Genomic DNA, 18,790 nt, shown 5'->3' on the forward strand with positions numbered 1-18,790 from the left:
AGCACAGTTAACTAAAAATTCATAAACAGTTAGCATATGAATTCATACGACTATTGTTATGAAATATCCTTACATAATCAGATATATTGATTGAACCACAAATACATTTCAATACAAAAAAGCTTTGAATAACTTCCTAACAAAAATCCGCTCCTTATTCCACAATGAATCAAGTTATATTCAATATTTTTGAAATTTCACACATACTTGATGCCAAACACAACATTGACCACCATTACGGTTATACAAAAAGAAAATGCATAAACGCAAAATAAAAAACATACTAGTTCGTTGGCTCCATGTAGAGAAGATGACAAAGGAGAAGAGATTAAGTGCAACAAAATACATGCAGAGAATCGCTAGGCAGGAACAAAATCGAATAATGATTTGCATGCAAGGAACGCGACTAATACAGAGGGAGCGAAATTTTGCTTCTGAAATTTTGGCTCTGATAATTTGGCTCTGAAGCGTATAAAGGAAGGGTTTGGGAATAAAAGAAATAGAAGGAAGGGTAAAAATATCTGTTCATATTAATTTTAATAGAGTAGTGGCCATTTTTACTCAGCATTAGAATTGGTGGATAAAAAATAAACACCACCTTATTTAGTGGCTACCACACGCCATTTTTACGTATGGATATGATTTTAAGTATTGCCCTTAAAAGTGGCTATTTTTGCACTCCCCCGACTAAACGGCCACCTAGCAGGTGCATTAGACGGCCCGTTCCTGGGTTTGACAAAAGGACTGCTCTGAGTAGACAATCAGCTGAAACTTCCATTTCTGTGCATCTCGAAAATCAATGGCACCAACAGCAGCGGATGTGGAGGATGAGATAAAGGACGAGAAGAACCCTCCCCCTCTCGATGAAGATGATATTGCTCTTCTCAAGACTTATGTAACTCTTCTTTGTCTTTCCTATAATTCATGTTTAATTGCCAGCTATTGGGGAAATATCACGAATTTCCTTAAGATTGAGATGAAATTTTACTAAGTATTTGGAAATTATTTATGCAGGGTTTGGGACCCTATTCGACAAGCATAAAGAAAGTTGAAAAGGAACTCAAGGAAATGTCCAAAAAGATTAATGATTTGTGTGGTACGATTTTCTATGTCTTTGATTCTAGTTCTTAATGTTTGAATTTGTGTTACCTATATATGTATATATTTTATCTTTTCCACCTTAAGTTCCTATCTATTTAAGGATGGGTTAGGGCAAAGTAATAATGCAGCAATGTTTACTGCAAAAGATCGAGGTTTTAATTGTTTGTTTGTTTATGTATTTATTTATACTCATCCGTCCCAATTTATGTAATGATGTTTGACTGGGCATAGAGTTTAACAAAGAAAATGTTGAAACTTGTGTTTTAATCATCTCATTAAGGGTAAACTAAAAAATTCAAAGTTAAATTGTTTCCAGATATAGAAATGTATCATTCTTTTTAGAACAGACTAACAAGAAAAGGGAAGGGTAGCCCGATGCACAAAGTCTCCCGCATTCACGCAAGGTTGGGGGAAAGGCCGCACCCCAAGGGGTGTGATGTAGACAGTCTACCCTAATGAAAGCATTAATGGCTACTTCCACGGGTCGAAACCGTGACCTGTCGGTCACACGTAGACAATTTTCAGAAGGAAACACCATCATATAAAATGGGATAGAGAGACTATTTGTTTTTGAAGGTAGGAGAGGGTTAGATACGAGAGTAAAGGAAACAGAAGGATCTTTTTATTTCCTTTTTAATTTGTCAGAATGTGTAATGTGTTTCTTGTTACTATTTTCTTGGATATTCCTTAATTATATGGCTGTCTTCAACTCATTGCAGGTATTAAGGAGTCTGACACTGGGTTAGCTGCCCCAAGTCAATGGGATCTTGTTTCTGATAAACAGATGATGCAGGAGGAGCAACCTCTTCAGGTGTGGTTTTATGAGAATAAAGATGCATGGTCTTGTATTTAGTCAAATTCCTTCAAGCTATAACTAAACCTTTCGAGCAGGTGGCTAGGTGTACGAAGATAATTAGTCCCAATACAGAAGATGCAAAATACATGATAAATGTCAAGCAAATAGCAAAGGTATGTTCTCATGGCTTTCACATACGGCATTGCTTTCGGTCGTAATGTACTTCAGTTTGTGAAGGTGTGACTTAAGTTGTGGCACATTGTTATTCCTTTTTGGGTTAGCAAGACATAAGTAAGAAGTTTGAAGCCTGCTAATTTGGAGATATATTGGTAATTTACCTATGGTTGATATATGAAAAGAGTTGACTACTATGACATTAGAAGACTTATTTGCCCTATAGTTCGTCTTTTTCAGCTTAGAAACTACATTGATTAAAGAAATGGACATGTTCTCACAAGTTTTGTCTTTAGCCTGAAGGGTGTTTAACCCTTCTTCTTTTGGTTTGAATTTATTGGTTATGATGTTTAGAAATGATAGAAGTTACACAACATCGTGTGTTCGATAGCCTTCCATGAAGGACGACAAATAACTTATTTGACTGCGCTCATTTTGTATCTGCAGTTTGTTGTTGGACTGGGAGATAAAGTTTCTCCAACTGATATAGAAGAAGGCATGCGAGTCGGGTAGATTCTTCTTTTCTCTCTCTCCCTCCCTACCCCTCCTGAAGTTGCAATCTTAAGCAATTTCAGTTCTGAGTATGGCGGGATGATAATTTCCTTGAAATAATAACACTCATTCTATTACACAGGATGGTTTCTAGATAATGGGCTCGTGGAATAGGGGGTGGGGGTTATAACATTAAGATCTCAGCGCATTTTGTTAATGGACCTTTTTTCTGATACAGTAATACTTTATTTGATGTGAAAGCTTCCGGTATATAAGAAATGTACCAAGATAGAGAACCTATAGACATGTTTGTAAGGATTCATCAACTACAAATCAGAATGATTTGGAGCATCTAGCTATCGCTTGCTGTCATCCTGCAGACAATAAAAGAACTTTTGCAACACTTATATTTGTTCGCTCATATGCCACTTTGGCGTGTGAGTTGTTGTGGAGTAATTATCTTCTAATGAATGGTTGGAGAAGGCTTGTAGATTTAGCAAGCATTTATCTTATTTATATCAGTGTTATCAAAGGCGCGCTTAAGCCCTAAAGCGAGGCTTAAAACATGTTGAGCGCTTCACCTCGCTTAGCGGGCGCTTCAGTGTAGTCATCAAGGATGTAAGGCATACTTTTCCTTGCCAATGAGCGTAAAGAGGCGACACTAAATAATTGATATTTTACTTTATCGTAAATTTTCTTCAATTTCTTTGTGCATATATTTGGTAGTCATGCTTATAGATATTATTCTTGGACTAAACATATATTTGTAGTTTTTCTCTAAGTTGCGCGGACTCTCGATTTTGGTGCCGTCCCTGTCCCGATACGAGACGAGGACGGGAGCGGGATACGTCCCGGATTCGGTCAACTGACTTCGGACACTGTGACCGGAGACCATCAACAAACTTGGGAGAAAAATTGAGATTTTGATTTCTCAAAATAAAAACTAAAACAAATCTAGGAGAATGAAAGAATAATGTCCATCTTGGAGAATGAAAGATTGAATTCTACAATATTCATGTAAGTTTTTCACAGTATATCTCTCAAAATTTACAATATTTTTATAGCTCTATTTTTTATTAGCCGAATCCCCGCACCCGTATCCATATCCAGATCCGCACCCCCGAATCTTAAAATTTAGATTTTGCCGAATTCGATACTCGGATCCATCCCCGTATCGGATACCCACACCCGAGTCCGAGCAACTTAGGTTTTTCTCCATTTGTGTCTTTCTTCATTAAAGCCCACACTTTATTTGCGCTTTGCGCTTAAAGCCCCAACAGACCTTGGAGTTTTTTTGCGCTTTGCGCCTTTGATAACACCGGTTTATATTTTTCATTTTCACTTAATTAAATGTAGTATGAAGTACACTTTTTGTTATGGCTGGTTATAGAACTTCATTGCGTTTTTGTTATGGCTGGTTATAGAACTTCATTGCGTTTATATCTTTTCTGCAACGTTAGCATGTCAAGCCTTGTGGTGTGTTGCCTTCATTTTGTGTTGGTTATGCCTAGTTTAGGATTCGTGAACTTTTTAGGCAGAACAAAGTATTTTAAACAGAAAATCTTCTGTATGGAAGATACCAACAAGTCCAAGCTCTTGCCTCTTTTGTAAATCTTAACCATGTTTTATTATTATTGCAGAGTTGACAGGAATAAATATCAAATCCAGATTCCATTGCCTCCCAAAATTGATCCAAGCGTTACAATGATGACAGTTGAGGAGAAACCGGACGTGACATACAATGACGTTGGTGGATGCAAGGAGCAAATTGAAAAAATGCGAGAGGTACTCATGATTGTACATGCTTCGGTTGTGTTATTGGTTTTTTTGTATCTGACTTGATCCCGCTGCTTGGAATTCTTTCTTTTTGACATGGAAATTTTGATTTTTAACAACAGGTTGTTGAGCTTCCCATGCTTCACCCAGAAAAGTTTGTGAAACTTGGAATTGATCCCCCGAAGGGTGTTCTCTGCTATGGTCCTCCTGGTACTGGAAAAACACTGCTTGCCAGAGCAGTAGCTAATCGAACTGATGCATGCTTCATTCGTGTTATTGGTAGTGAGCTGGTTCAGAAATACGTTGGCGAGGGGGCTAGGATGGTGCGTGAACTGTTCCAGGTCAGATGCGCTCTTGCTGTCAAATTCTAATGGGAGTTCTTCTTGTAGCATTGATTACTGACTAGTGATTTCATATGGCAGATGGCACGCTCCAAGAAGGCCTGCATTGTGTTTTTTGATGAAGTGGATGCCATTGGAGGTGCACGATTTGATGATGGTGTAGGCGGAGACAATGAGGTTCAGCGAACTATGCTTGAAATTGTGAACCAACTTGATGGATTTGATGCCCGAGGGAATATTAAAGTTCTCATGGCAACCAATAGGTTAAGTTTGACTTATGTTGAAACTGTTGTTTTTGGTACATACATCTAGTTTATTTTATAAAGTTAAATAATATTATTAATAGTGGGGAAATCTCCATATACAAGCACTATACCGAAGAGTAGATTCTCCGTTATTATACTCGATCTTCTATACAAACTGGAATCTCATGATTGCACCAAAAAGAAACTAGGAACGAGAGACTATTTCTCAGTATATACATCTAGTTTCTCTTGTGGGTTCTAGACTCTGGGATACTTTGGGTAATTATGCAGCTATTGGTGAAACAGCTCGGTGGGTGGTATATGCTTACTTTTTGTCTTTTACTTTCTCTTTAGCAAAATCTGCTGCTTTCTTCTTTTCTCATATTTATGGACTCTCACCTCAAATATATGATTTTCTTGCACTCCAAAAGTCCATTATTTTTGTGTAGATTTTCAAGTTGAGCTTTTAATATGATATTTGGCAGTGAAAGGTCACATCTTACTGAATGAATCTTACAAGGTTCCTTGTGGTTCTGACTGATATATAATATAACTCCTCTCTTGCGGAGGGGATTTCCGGTCCTCTTCTCTTGCTCTTCTGGAATTGGAGGTCGGAATTGTTTCCATTTGTTTGAAGTTGATTTATGGTAGTAACTAGTAACAAGTGATTTCAGTTCATTGATTTTGATAGCTAAAATACTATTGAACAGCTTGATATCCTCTTGCTCAAGTTATAACTCCATTTTCCTATTATCTTCAGACCTGATACACTTGATCCTGCATTATTGCGTCCTGGGAGACTGGATCGCAAAGTTGAGTTTGGTCTGCCTGATCTAGAGAGTAGGACACAGATATTTAAGATTCATACGCGGACGATGAACTGTGAGCGTGACATTCGATTTGAACTTCTAGCCCGTCTTTGTCCAAACTCTACTGGTAACCTCTCGTTTACATTGCTCCATGAGTAGCATATTAAATTTATTTGATGTAGTTGTAGCTGTTATTTGACTTATGCACATGTTGATTTAACTGCTCTGGCCGACTCCGAATACTTGCATTTCTTTTTCAGTCAGCACAAGAAAACATCTACTCTCCTAACAGCTCAAGTTATACCATGTCACACTTACCTTGTCAAAAGAAAGAAAAGAAAAGAACACATGTCATACTCGTCGGCCCAGTGTTAAAAATAGCGTGAAGCGAGGAAAAGCGACAACCCCCATTTCACGAAAAGCGAGAAGTGAGAAGCGAAGCACCCGCTTTTTTTAAGTGAAGCAGAATTTTAAAAAAAAAATTAAAATAAATACGGCATAGACAACACATGTAATTGTAAGCAAATGTTCAATACTTCAATTAAAAAACTAAAGAGTAGCATCAATTTAAGCACAAAATGAGCATCCTATTCTTCTACAAGATTGTCAAATTCTTGTATTCCACTATCATTATTATATTGCTCGTCATCTTCTTCAACTTCATCTTCTTCGTCAACTAGGGACAAAGTCCCTTCCATGAACTTGAAGTTGAGGTACTCCCCCTCAAACCATAAATCCTCTCCCCAATTCCACGCGCCTCGCAACATCACCCCAAGTGAAATCAGAAGTATCCTCAAATACTTCTTCATCTGCTTGATCTTCCGGGACTCCAGTTAGCCATTCATTAGCATCATCGATGTTGTCCAAACTAATTGGATCAATTACATTGCGAGCGTTGTAACGACGCCTCAATGTTCTATTGTACTTAATGAAGACTAGATCATTGAGACGCTTCAAGGTTAGTTTGTTCCTCTTTTTGGTATGAATCTGCAAATAATAAGTAATTAGTAAGATTAGGACAATTGAGATATAATTTAATTATCTCAATATACTAAATCTTTCTTATTAGTTCTTACATGCTCAAACACGCTCTAATTCCTTTCACACCCGGATGAGCTACATGTTAGACTTAGAACCTTGATGGCAAACTTTTGTAAATCTGGAGTGGAATGACCATATTGCTTCCACCATTCAACTGTAGAAGTAGAACAAATTTTCAAAACATAATATTGATAAAGAAATAACTTATTAACTATAAAACAACATATAAGCACTCGCTCACCTGGTGACTTCGTCTTTCTTTGTCTAATGGCCATTTTCCAAAAAGTTGCTCAGCATTCCTATAAATACTAAATTGCTCTGTGATTTTATCTTGCACGGATTCTTTAGGTATCAACTTTTCAATACATTCATAGTATCCATTCCACAAAGGTTCATCTCCTAGAATCCTCTCTTCATTGTCATAAAACAGTTCCGGGTTCAAAACAAGTCCAGCTGCATGCAAAGGGCGATGAAGCTTACTATCCCACCTTTTATCTATGATCTCAAAGACTTTTTTGTATTTTCCTTGATCACTAAAAGAGGCTTGAATAGCCTCATTTGCCCTATCAATTGCTTCGCACAGGTAGCCCATTGGTGACCTTTGCTCCCCATCCACCAAGCGAAGCACTTTAACTAAAGGACCACCAATCTTCAATGCATGAACCACATTGTTCCAGAATGAAGGAGAAAATATAATATCTGCAGATTCTCTCCCTCGAGCTTCCCTTCCATAGGCACTGCTAGTATACTCATCTGAAACAAACAACTTCTTCAAATTGCTTTTTTGCTCATACATCCTAGCCAAAGTCAAGAAACAGTAGCAAATCTTGTCTTTGCAGGTTTCACCAAGCTTCTTTGTTTAGTGAATCTCTTCATCATGTTCAATAACAAAGGCCTTTGAACAATATAGGAATGCACCCTAATTGCTTGATTAAAGACAGTACTGAAAGGGTCTTTCCTTGAAAATATCACCGAAGATCAAATTAACAGAATGTGCTGCACACGGAGTCCAATAGATATGCGGGTAGTAAGCAGACATCATATCACCAGCTTTATCATTTTCACTGGCGTTGTCCGTGACAACTTGAACAATATTTTCTGCTCCAATAGAGTCTATTGTACTCTTGAACAAGGAGTACATTGTGGTTGAATCAGTCGAAGAGTCGCTTGCATCAACGGACTCAAGAAACAGGCTTCCCTTAGGAGAATTCACCAAGATATTGATGATCATTTTTCCATTTCTCGCCGTCTACTTATCCATCATAATGGAACGACCAAACTTGTTCCATTCTACTTTGTGCTCCTCCACGATTTTGTTCACCTCTGCCACCTCCTTTTTTAGATATGGCCCACTAACTTCATAATAAATTGGAGGCTTCATTCCTGGGCCATATTGGCCTACGACATCAATAAAAGCAGCAAAAGTGTCAGTATAATTAACACAATTAAAAGGAAGACCTGCTCATACATCCACCATGCAAAAAAGGTAACTGCACGGTCCCTCAAAATCGCTTTGGCATCAACTTGAGGATTACCACTTTTTCCTCCCTTATCTCCAAATTTTTGCGGGAAGTAACAATCCATAGGACCTTTGGTCTTGCCCGTAGATCCACAACTAGAAGACATTGGTGGAAGCATCCTTCCCCGCTTTTGTGATTTTGGTGGAAGCGACGAAGCATCGTCACCTTCTTTTGTTTCATCATCATCATCATCAAGATTATAAAGTTCTTGTTCATGAATCATTTAAGTCTTTAACTCTTTCTTTTTTTGAAGGTATGCTTTCACTTCTTCCTTCACATGCCCCGGAACTTTAGGACAAGATGCGACATTTGGATCACCACCGATTAGATGCGCTTTTTGACGATAGATTCCTCCATTTGTAATCTTATCACAAAAAAGACATCTAATGGCCATCTTGTTGGTCTCGCTAACTCTTGCAGAGTAAGCCCAAGTCGGGTCTTTCCTTTCTTCTTTTGGCGCCATTAAAAGAACAACTACATAACACATAAGAAAGGTAATAAGAACTAAGAATAAAAGATATATAATTGGGCAGAAACTGGGTAGAATTTGGGCAGAATTTTTCTGCAAAAAATTCGCCAGCATTTCGACGCTTTTTGGACGTTTAGAAAGAAAAAGAAAAAGAAAAAGAAAAAGAAGAATGAAAATAAAAAGTGCAAAAGCAAAACATATACCTGTTGAAACTTGAAAGCTGCTGTTGTAATGTTGAAGAAGAAAAGAAGAACCCTAGTTTGCTTGAAGAAATTGCTGGTTTTAGTGAGGATGAAATCGCTGGTTTAGAACCCTAGTTTGCTGCTGAAGAAGTCGAAGAAACTACTGGAACAGAAGTCAGCGATTTGGTCTTTTAATTGAAAAAAGACTTTAGGTCTTTTAATTAAAAAAGCGACCACTTCGCTCCGCTTCACTGCTTCTTGCTTTTTAGAGAGAAGCGGGCGCTTATCTATACCTGAGCCGCTTTTAATTGGAGTAGCGACCAGCCTCCCGCTCCGCTTCGCTTCTCGCTTAAAGCGAGGAAGCGGGCGCTTTCCTGAACCCTGCGTCGGCCAACGTTCTATTTAGTATCTGTCAAAATCTTCAGCACATTAAAAAATCTGTAGTATATAGTTTCAAGAATCAAATTTGTTTCACAATCCAATTTAAACCATGTTCTGTTTTTTATTTATCAACCTAATTGTCAACTACTTAAATATCGCTTACCATGCCTGGGTAATATGTTAGCCAAATTTAACCTCTACAAATAAATATTTTCAATCTTAAATTACAGGAGCCGATATAAGGAGTGTGTGCACGGAGGCTGGAATGTATGCTATTCGAGCAAGAAGGAAGACTGTTACAGAGAAAGACTTTTTAGATGCTGTCAACAAAGTTATCAAAGGGTATCAGAAATTCAGTGCGACGCCAAAGTACATGGTCTACAATTGATCGAGCTACTTTTATTTTTTGCTTCCTTGAGAAAGGAAAACGGGGCACTGACAGGAATGGTATAACACTGTTTGGTAATTGAGCATTCTTGTTTCCTGTAATTGAATCTTAGGAATATTTAGCCGGTGTGCTGTTTACTGCTGGGGTAAAAAACAGGATCAGCAGTGTTTTCGCGTTGCAATTCCTGATAAGTTGGTGTTTGCTCGTTGTGCGAAGCTAAAGTTTGTGATAGCTTCAGTTTCTTAATTTTGTACACATGAGATATGTTACGTTTACTAGTTAGATGTTGGATAATGCATTGATTTCTGCAGGAGTCACAAGGTTATCCACATGTTATCATTTCATGAAGATGATTCACTGTTATTTGAATTATTGCTTCTTATTATATAGTTCACGAAAGATTGTGTCATTACTATGTTACGAGAAAAAGCAAAAATGCAGGAAGCGAGCAGTCAGGGTTGTCCTCCATTTCTTCAATAAAGTTGCTACTATGCTGACAAATGTCTATGATGGAAACATATAAAACCCATGACCCAACTCTTTGGGTGCACTTTTAGGAAAGACTGCGATGCAATATATTGGCTGGCTCCCAAGATTGTCTATGCTAGTGCCTCTTTCCACTTTTGGCAAGAACTTTAATGCCGCTAAATGGACCCTTTCGAGTTTCAGTTTCTGCTAAAAGTGGCACTTATTCTGTTCAGATGTCTATTATACACTTCTGACTAGATTGTCTCCCAAATTATTTGGAAACAAAGGTACACCAACTCATTCATGTCATGAAAATTAAATATGCACTATGAACAAATTTTAGTGTCTAGCAGTGGTACAATGCAATGCAATCAACAAGATCTTGCTGAACAGATCAGCAGAACATTATATCCCATAAACAGCAAAGAATAAAGAGACATTTCATAGAAAAGGCTATATTACATCGGAACTAAGGTTGGTTGTCTTGAGCATCTGTTTCACCCCTTGAACTCCGATCAAGACTAAATGTTCTCTTGCTCATATTTGCTCGTTGAACTAGCCGAACTAAGGCTTCAACCACTTCTGACATAGGTGGCCGGAACTCAGGCTCAGGCTGCAACAATAGCATACAGGACATTGAGATAATGTCCAAGTTCTTGATAAACACAGCAGATTTATGAATTCAGCTCACTGTCTATACAAAATATTACCTGAACACAAAGAGCAATTACATCAGCAAAGCGGGAAATAGATTTAACCGGATAGAGCCCTTTGAGCGCTGGATCAACCATCTTAGCCAAGGCATCAATATCATGGAGTTGAGGTGTTGCCCATCTAACTAAAGATTGTTCTGATCTTGGTCTCTCACTGCATCAAGAGCATAGACATTGATCAAGAAAGTTGATACCATCTGAATTTCTTCCTATTTGTTTTCAAGTAATTTGCCACAGTATCATGGTGACTAAGTTACATTACCTATCAAAAGGTTTTCGTCCGGTAAGAAGTTCCAACATAACAACTCCAAAGCTGTATACATCACTTTTTATGGTGCATTGCCCATACATAGCTCCCTCAGGTGCACCATATCCAGATCCTGTATTATGGTTTCGTGCCTACAAATATCGGGAAGCTTTTAGGAAGAACAAACAGCTAAAATTTCTACCAATTGAATAGTAGAGGAGCAAGAGATAAAGCACCAGGAACCATTAAAAGACTCAGTTAAATGGTAAAGTGTTCCTTCATAAGATTCTACTGCAGAATTTCACGCCCAAGACTTGAATAAAGTTTCTGTTTTCTACGTGACAATTTCTCTTTCGGCCCGAATCTATGAACCATAGAGACACTTGTAAAAGATTCCATGTTCTAATGGTTTGTGCACAAAGTACAAACTTCCCTGAAGCAAATGACGTTTCAGCCACGTGATTTGTCGATATTTCTTACCTCTTTGAAAAGGACACATAAGCAGCTAATAGTATGTCAAAACATGCCTATAAAATATATATATACATGCGCACATATGTGCATGCTTATATATCAAATCCACCAAAATACTTTGCGACTATGCATAAAGTAAGGTGCTCAACACTACCTGATCTGCATCATCAATAAGGATTGCTAATCCAGAATCTGATAGATGAGGATTGAGTTCCATATCAAGTAAAATATTTGCAGATTTAATGTTTTTATGAACCAATGATGGTGAACAAACTTCATGCAGATACCTGCAAAGGATGCTTATATTAGCTAGTGAAGAAACTTGCTCATGAAAATTAAGAGATGTGGAAATCACATAAGTTGGAAATTTATTATCACCCTGTTTCATTTTATGTGGCAGTATTTCCTCTTTAGTCAGTTCCAATAAGATTAAGACCTTTCTACATTTGGAAACATTTTGACTTGAAACTTTAGATTTTACCCTTAATGACATGCTTTTATAGCCACATAAATGTCATTGCAAGTTTAATACCACAAGTTCCAAAAAGTTTTCCTTTCTTTCTTAAACTTCGTGCCTAGACCGACACATAAAATGAAATGGAGGGAGTATAAAGTTTTGATCAGCTTTCTATTGGCAAGACCAGCATATTTAGCAAATCAAACTCTAACTAAATGGAATAATGAACTCTTCTTCACGTTAACTTACTGGTCATCAATGTTTAAGAAAGACCAAAAATCTATAGTGGTCTTTTTAGTCTAACAAGTTTGATTTCCAAATGCAATAATACTATGGATCCACTGGTAAAGTTCATCATGACTCACGACTAAGTGCTTGGTGTTGACTTTCACATAATCCCCTTTTCTGTAAATTTTGGCTATAGATAACAAAAGATTTATGTCAACTAGTAATTAGCCTTCAAAAAAACAAGAAGGATAACGTAGCATTGCTGCACATTCCATGAGTTTTATAGTATAGCATAAAATAATTCTGAAAATTGCGAATACTCACTCTAGTGCTCGTGCTGCACCAAGTGCAATCTTGACTCGGCTATTCCATGCTAGTGGCTTGCTCTCCTCATCTGACAGATGTAGGAAATCATGCAGAGAACCATTTTTATGGAATTCATAAACCAGCAAGTGCTGTCCATGCTCTGAACAGTAACCAACCAGCTCAGTTATAGTTGGATGATGCAGCTGGGATATCTCAGAAACTATATTGAGAAAATCTTCGGGATTCTGGAGAGCAGACAAATTAATTTTCTTCACAGCAAGAACCTACAACATTTCAAATAACAGAAAGAAAACACATGAGCATAAATCAAACCAAACAAAATTAGTCAACAAATGAAGTTTTTTTTTCCTTGTAAACTTTCTTTAAATTGTTGTTTTTCTCATCAAACTTCTTTTTAAATGTAAGTTTGATTCATAAGCATCACTAAAGCACCTTCAAAATAAATAATCATAGGAAATAAATACTTTCTAATTTTTGATAAGATAGAGATCATCTTTTGGTTTGTAATATAAGAGAGAATTCATATCCCTCTTATGGGGGTGTGGACAACTTATATAAGCACAGATACCGATGGCTTCAAACAGAACAACAAAAGTCTTCAAGAAGTGAAGTTCTATCACATTTTTCTAACTACGTAGTTTTTCTGATCAGATATTTCTCTACCATTTAATACCATCTTGCTTAAACATGTGTTAGCATCGGTAAATCACCTTATAATCATAAGAAAGAAAAAAAGATTTTATTATGGGTATTCATAGAGAGAAGTATTACTTTGCCATCATCAAACTGCGCGCAATAAACACGCCCAATTGATCCCTCGCCAATAAGGTTTTCAATGTTGAAGCTATCAGTAGCCATCTGTAGGTCTGCAATTGAATACTGTGTAGCCTTTATTTGATCTGTATTAATTTTCTTGGGAGGAACAATGGGCTTCGGTGATATGTCAACCTCATCAAAGGACTTAAGGCGCTCAATAGGTGGAGGTCTTAGATTTATGGCAGTGGGAGTTTCAAATGTCTTCATGCTTATTGTGGAGGAGGTTTGATAAGGTTTCGTCTCTGCAGCCAAAAACAGACGACGAGTAGGAAATTTAGCAACAAAAGAAACATAACAATGAAAATGTTAGACATAACCAAATAAAAGCTCCAACTCAGATTCCATGACAACATTGAAATTGAAATTGAAATAAGGCATGAACGATATAAGCAAGAACCAGAAAATTACTGATGAAGTTGCAAGTGGAAGGAACTTGTATTGTAAGATTCAATTTGGGGCATTCAATGGATTAAAAAGGAGAAAGCAACTTCCCAACTATGCACCTGAAGATAATTCCTTCACTGTGCTGAAAGTTACAACCTGAAGCACGAGTTCTTCGGGTCAACTATATCCTTAAAAAACATATTTTCCAGGAAGTTAAACCATCAAAGGTAGCTGATGTTAATTCGTCAAAACAATCATAAGCTTTAAAAGCACCAGGTAATTTAGGACATCCTCCAAAAGATCAGTTTGACCTTCTAATCCATACTGTTTTGACACTTTGATGATAAATTTGTTGTTTTGCTGCGTCCTTTTGTATCAACGACAATCCCTAGCAAAATTTTGATACTACTTGCATGGTTTATAAACCATTAACAAGCTAAGCATGGAGGCTTAGGCATCATTTTCCATAGTAATATCATAATTGATTATTATTGCTCCATGAGAAATAGTTGAGAGAACATTCAAGACATTTCTTACAAAATCAAGAATTGTTAAAGCAAAGTACCTTGTACTTCCTGTGAAGTAAGAGGAGCAAATGGCTGATTATCAAGTTTTTCTATGTCTGTGGACGACCTTCTTGATCTTTTCTTGATAATAAAGAATGCTACTATTGCTCCAACAACTAGAATGGATATCACTATGCCTGCAACACCTCCACCCCCTATACCTGGTTTACCACCGCCATCACTGCCCGAATTGCTGCCGTTCCCTCTGGATTTGCGATTTCCATTGGGGTTGTTTGCAGGTGTGCCAGGTGGAGGAGGGGGTGCAGTTCCTGAGCTCCACGAATTACCATTTGATCTGTTATGAAAGATTCATAAATATGGATAAAAATTAGAAAGAACCCCCAAAGAAGTTGTAAAGATGAATAATAATTATTGGAATCTGAGACACTCACTGCACTATCCCTTTCAGCTGATTAGGAATCCAGCCAGTAAATTGGTTATTCTCAACATTCCTAAAGCATGAAGGAATTAGCGTGATTTTCAACTAATGGATTTAACTCAAATTCTAGAACTGAGATATAGGTATCAGCCATAACATCTACACATATTTGGGACACAGAACTTACAGATCTCCAAGGGGAAGATTGGCGAGGACGTCAATAGTTCCTGTAAACTGATTGTTCTGCAAATACCTGCATAATACAACAATGAAACTTCCATCTTTGGAGGAAGCTCAGGAAACAGAAACACGAAGTATAACAACTCTTCTCTTACATTTTATTCACACTAGTTAGTAACTGGAAGCTTTGAGGAAGATTACCCGTCATAGAATTAAAAGAAAAATCCCTGAAACATTAAAAAATCAATCAAAACTATGTGACAGAGAATGATATGGTAAGAACAAGCCAAATACAAGTAGCAAACTAGCTGAATTGGCATAACTTAATAATTCTGCAATCAGACGAAAGACATGATTCCCTTCTCTGCAGTAATGTGGGAAAGGAAACAACATGTGTCTAAACCTCTTTCTCAAATAGAGACAACAACTTAAATAATAGAATAAGTGTACTTCCATGAATGCATTTGAGAACAGAAAACTACTCTCATTCAGGTCATAAAGGCAATACCAAAATTCTGATGAAATGACAGGAGAGGAATAGGCCTTACAATGTGTTGAGAGCAGAGAGCGAATCAAACGCGACAGTCACTGATCCTTGAATTTGATTGTGACTGACATTTCTACAACCAGAGATAGAACGTTGATACCCGTCGAGAATGAAGAGGACCAAGTATCTTAATTTTAAACAAATATCAAACTTTAAACATTTCACTTACAAGTACTGTAGGGAGGTCATCTGTGAAATGGAATATGGGAGGCCACCACTAAAACCACTAGCAGCGAGGTTTCTGCATTGCAAGGCAAGTTTTAAGAAAGATAAGAGAAAGAAAATAGAACTAGGAACGGAGGAAGATAAGCAAATAATCACACATACAATCTTTGTACATTTGGAGGAAGCTGGAAAGGTAACTGGCTCCCCATATTGTTATTGCTTATGTCACTGCAACATTACCAGAGATTACCGCATTCAAGAATTCAACATAAATCCAATTAATAAGGAACAAATGAAGGGCATTCATCTTACAAATTGGTCACAGATTTTAGACTATCTAGTTGGAACCCCATTGAACCCGAGAGTGCAAGACCTGATATCTTGCTGAAGGAAAAAAACCAAAAAGAAACTAATCATCAGAGCACACCAAGTCAATAATTTAAAGAGGTTGAAACAGCATGATAGATGATGATAAAAAGGGAAATTGAACCCCACATTTCAGTTACTCTATTGCCCGAGCAGGTAATGCCTGTCCAGGACTCTCCACAAGGATCACCCCCATTGGCACTCCATTTTTTCAGCTGTGCTGGTGAGTTTAAGCTGGTATACAGGACTCTCAGAACAGATGCTGAAAATCAAAGTGCCGCCAACTAGATTATTTTGAAGTCAAGACATAGACTGTTAAAGGAATTTAATGATAAAAAAATAGATACATATGAACTGAAAAGTGAGAACAGCTCGAGAGAAGGATTTTACATAGGACAAACTATTAAAAGAATGTGCAGCAACAACACCTTGACCAGCATGGTACAAAGTGGTGAGCAACTTAACAAAACCATTACTGTGAAACTCTTTGGATCAGCAGCAATCCAAAAGTAAATTACATAGCTTTGTCAAGTCTTTGATCAACTTCAAACTCATTGTTCTTTTGTGCTCCCCCCCCCCCCCCCCCGCGTCCCCTTCCAGACTTCAATTTTCCAGTAATTGCTTATATAATGCCGAAAATAGTAAATAAACAAACCAATTTAGAGCGTGTAAGCTCCAAATTTACAAACCACAAGTTTCCCATAAGAAGGCACCCTTTTTCCAGACTTCAATTTTTATGAAAGAAACTTATTGTGCAAAAATTGATCTTTTCTATTAAGTGAGGACAAGATTGAATACAACAACTACTACACCACCTATGACTCAAATCACAAATTCGGTTGGGATAGCTTTATGGCCATAAATAATATTTCAATCAGTATATGAAATGCTGTTAAAAATTTTGTTTGAGTATTTCAAGTGAAATAATGATTTTTCACTTCAAAATACTTTTACCAAGAGAACTTCAACTTTCAAATATTCTTTCTCATATTCAATTTCAGATACTCTTTCTTTTTTCTTAATTTCTAATGCAAGAGAGCTTCCTCTTTCTATTTCATTCGACCCTCCAAACAAAAGGTCTATGTAAAACAACCTTTCCACTTGTACGGAGTAGGAGTAAGATTTGCGTACACACTATCCTCCCCAAACCCCCACTTGTTGGAATACACTGGGTATGTTATTGCTCGACCCAACAAAAGAGATTTTGGTGTTTGCCCATTCCAGCATATGTATTTAGCCATTGTAACTAATCTATTTGCAACTGTTCTCGAGTCCACTATCAGCTAAAATTCACCTTAGGAACGAGAAAAATGGAACCTTTACTAATTACTTCAAATCTATTTCTTTATATGACACACACTGAAAAACACAGAGAGATAAATTAAGAGAACGATAAAAGCAGTAAGAATTAAGGGACTAACCATCAGATGGATCTGTTTCAGTACCATTGGCCGAGCTGAAGAACAGTGCCACCGCCACCACCATTACCTGTAGCAAAAACCTCATCTTTCACTCACCACTAACAACACTAGTTGAGTGAATGGTTATAGTAGTAACATATAATTAGTGAAAGATAAAAGAAGAAAAGGGTCAAACATGTAAAGGGATTGATGTTTTTGTGAGTAGCCATTTCAAAGAAAAGCTGCCAGTAGCAGTCACTATTCAGCTACTGCTACAAGATTCCAAAATCACAAGACTTTTTTTAACCATTCTCGTTTTTTCCTTTATTTACAGTATAATTATTCTATTAAAGATATTTAATTGTAGATCCGTATGACTAAAATCAGATTGTGTATTTAGAGACACCTGAGCATAGTACGGACACTATGGTGTAAGGAAAGGAAATTTCCTTTATCCGAAAGTTATACTATTGTGTAATAAGATCAAAAGAAAAAATTTAAAATATATATATATACACACTTTAGAATCCTTCCAACATATAGAATACTTTTTATATAGTGATAAAAGTTAAAACTTTTTTAGTAGAACTTTTGGCTTTAAATTTGAATTCTGCTTAATAGCGGAAAGAACTAATCGAAGGAACCTTGGACAGTAAAAAGAAGGGGAAAGGGCCAAAAATGCCTCTCCACGCTGGAAAATAGAGTAAATTTGTCTTTATTTTGAATTTGATTTCAAATATTTACTTATCTTAGTGGATTGATTCAAATATACTTGTCAACTATGAAAAATAGAAACAATTTACCTTCAATTTGACTTTAGCACTAAATATGCCTTTATCATGAGTGGACTAACTCATATTTGCTCCTCAATATTAAAGATTTTTTTTCCCGATCAATCCATTTATTCTAGGGTTAAAATGTTATTGGACTTTTATTTCTAAAACAACGAGAGGAAGAAAATAAAATAAAAAATTAGAACCAGTTACTAATACTTTATATTGCTATCTTAAACTTTAAAATAAATCATGGCTCCGCCTCTGACTGAATGAGAATGTCCACATGTAATGAAAGTATCCACATGACACTGACACTATGGTGAATGAGAGTCCACATGTAAGGAAAGGGAATTTCCTTCATTCAAAAATTATAAAATGTAATAGAAAAAAATTAGAATCCTTTTAAAATAAAAAATAAAAAATAAAAAAAAGTTTATATAGTAATAAAAGTTAAACTTCTTTAGTAGAATTTCTGGCTTTAAATTTGACTTCTGCTTAGTAACGGAAAAAACTACTCCTAAGATGGAAGAAGGAAGGCTTGGATAGTAAAAAGAAAAGTAACTAAGGGTCGTTTAGTTGGGA

The 18,790-nt window shown here is 36.8% G+C and overlaps 3 protein-coding genes across 5 annotated transcripts; 1 reads left to right on the plus strand and 2 right to left on the minus strand.

The window, feature by feature from the left end:
• Positions 1-698: 698 nt before the first annotated feature.
• On the plus strand, positions 699-10,063 carry LOC104236687 (26S proteasome regulatory subunit 7 homolog A-like). Its single transcript, XM_009790666.2, has 10 exons — positions 699-895; positions 1,015-1,096; positions 1,821-1,912; positions 1,993-2,070; positions 2,519-2,580; positions 4,204-4,348; positions 4,462-4,680; positions 4,762-4,943; positions 5,686-5,861; positions 9,558-10,063. The coding sequence occupies exons 1-10, from the start codon at positions 800-802 to the stop codon at positions 9,713-9,715; spliced, it is 1,290 nt and encodes a 429-aa protein (XP_009788968.1). The 5' UTR covers positions 699-799; the 3' UTR covers positions 9,716-10,063.
• On the minus strand, positions 6,556-8,133 carry LOC104236686 (uncharacterized). Its single transcript, XM_009790665.2, has 3 exons — positions 7,017-8,133; positions 6,811-6,929; positions 6,556-6,721 (listed from the first exon to the last, which is right to left on the minus strand). Exons 1-2 carry the CDS (start codon positions 7,569-7,571, stop codon positions 6,864-6,866), a joined length of 621 nt encoding a protein of 206 aa, XP_009788967.1. The 5' UTR covers positions 7,572-8,133; the 3' UTR covers positions 6,556-6,721; positions 6,811-6,863.
• A 426-nt stretch (positions 10,064-10,489) lies between the features above and the next one.
• LOC104236688 (protein STRUBBELIG-RECEPTOR FAMILY 6-like) lies at positions 10,490-17,922 on the minus strand. 3 transcript variants are annotated; one of them, XM_009790669.2, is made up of 17 exons: positions 17,839-17,922; positions 17,454-17,520; positions 16,162-16,294; positions 15,979-16,050; positions 15,829-15,894; positions 15,671-15,742; positions 15,503-15,574; positions 15,110-15,181; positions 14,962-15,027; positions 14,788-14,847; positions 14,395-14,690; positions 13,401-13,687; positions 12,627-12,892; positions 11,772-11,904; positions 11,159-11,295; positions 10,894-11,050; positions 10,490-10,796 (listed from the first exon to the last, which is right to left on the minus strand). In XM_009790669.2, exons 2-17 carry the CDS (start codon positions 17,515-17,517, stop codon positions 10,653-10,655), a joined length of 2,097 nt encoding a protein of 698 aa, XP_009788971.1. In that variant the 5' UTR covers positions 17,518-17,520; positions 17,839-17,922; the 3' UTR covers positions 10,490-10,652. The 3 variants fall into 3 exon arrangements, with proteins under 3 accessions (XP_009788971.1, XP_009788970.1, XP_009788969.1); XM_009790668.2 differs by lacking the exon at positions 17,839-17,922 and adding an exon at positions 17,629-17,775; XM_009790667.2 differs by lacking the exon at positions 17,839-17,922 and having other exon boundaries at positions 17,454-17,622.
• Between the last annotated feature and the right edge of the window lie 868 nt (positions 17,923-18,790).

This window comes from Nicotiana sylvestris, chromosome 10 (genome assembly GCF_000393655.2).
Source record: "Nicotiana sylvestris chromosome 10, ASM39365v2, whole genome shotgun sequence".
Classification (NCBI taxonomy): Eukaryota; Viridiplantae; Streptophyta; class Magnoliopsida; order Solanales; family Solanaceae; genus Nicotiana; species Nicotiana sylvestris.

Bases quoted from the DNA above. Each gene is read 5' to 3' on its own strand.
- LOC104236687 (XM_009790666.2), top strand. From the start codon at position 800: ATGGCACCAACAGCAGCGGATGTGGAGGATGAGATAAAGGACGAGAAG. The intron at 896-1,014 runs GTAACTCTTCTT...TTATTTATGCAG, and splicing joins TTGCTCTTCTCAAGACTTAT to GGTTTGGGACCCTATTCGAC. The intron at 5,862-9,557 runs GTAACCTCTCGT...CTTAAATTACAG, and splicing joins TCTTTGTCCAAACTCTACTG to GAGCCGATATAAGGAGTGTG.
- LOC104236688 (XM_009790667.2), bottom strand. From the start codon at position 17,538: ATGAGGTTTTTGCTACAGGTAATGGTGGTGGCGGTGGCACTGTTCTTC. The intron at 11,296-11,771 runs GTAGTGTTGAGC...CGATATTTGTAG, and splicing joins TTATTGATGATGCAGATCAG to GCACGAAACCATAATACAGG. The intron at 11,051-11,158 runs GTAATGTAACTT...CTCTTGATGCAG, and splicing joins GGACGAAAACCTTTTGATAG to TGAGAGACCAAGATCAGAAC.
- LOC104236686 (XM_009790665.2), bottom strand. From the start codon at position 7,571: ATGTATGAGCAAAAAAGCAATTTGAAGAAGTTGTTTGTTTCAGATGAG. The intron at 6,930-7,016 runs GTGAGCGAGTGC...CTACTTCTACAG, and splicing joins AAGAAAGACGAAGTCACCAG to TTGAATGGTGGAAGCAATAT.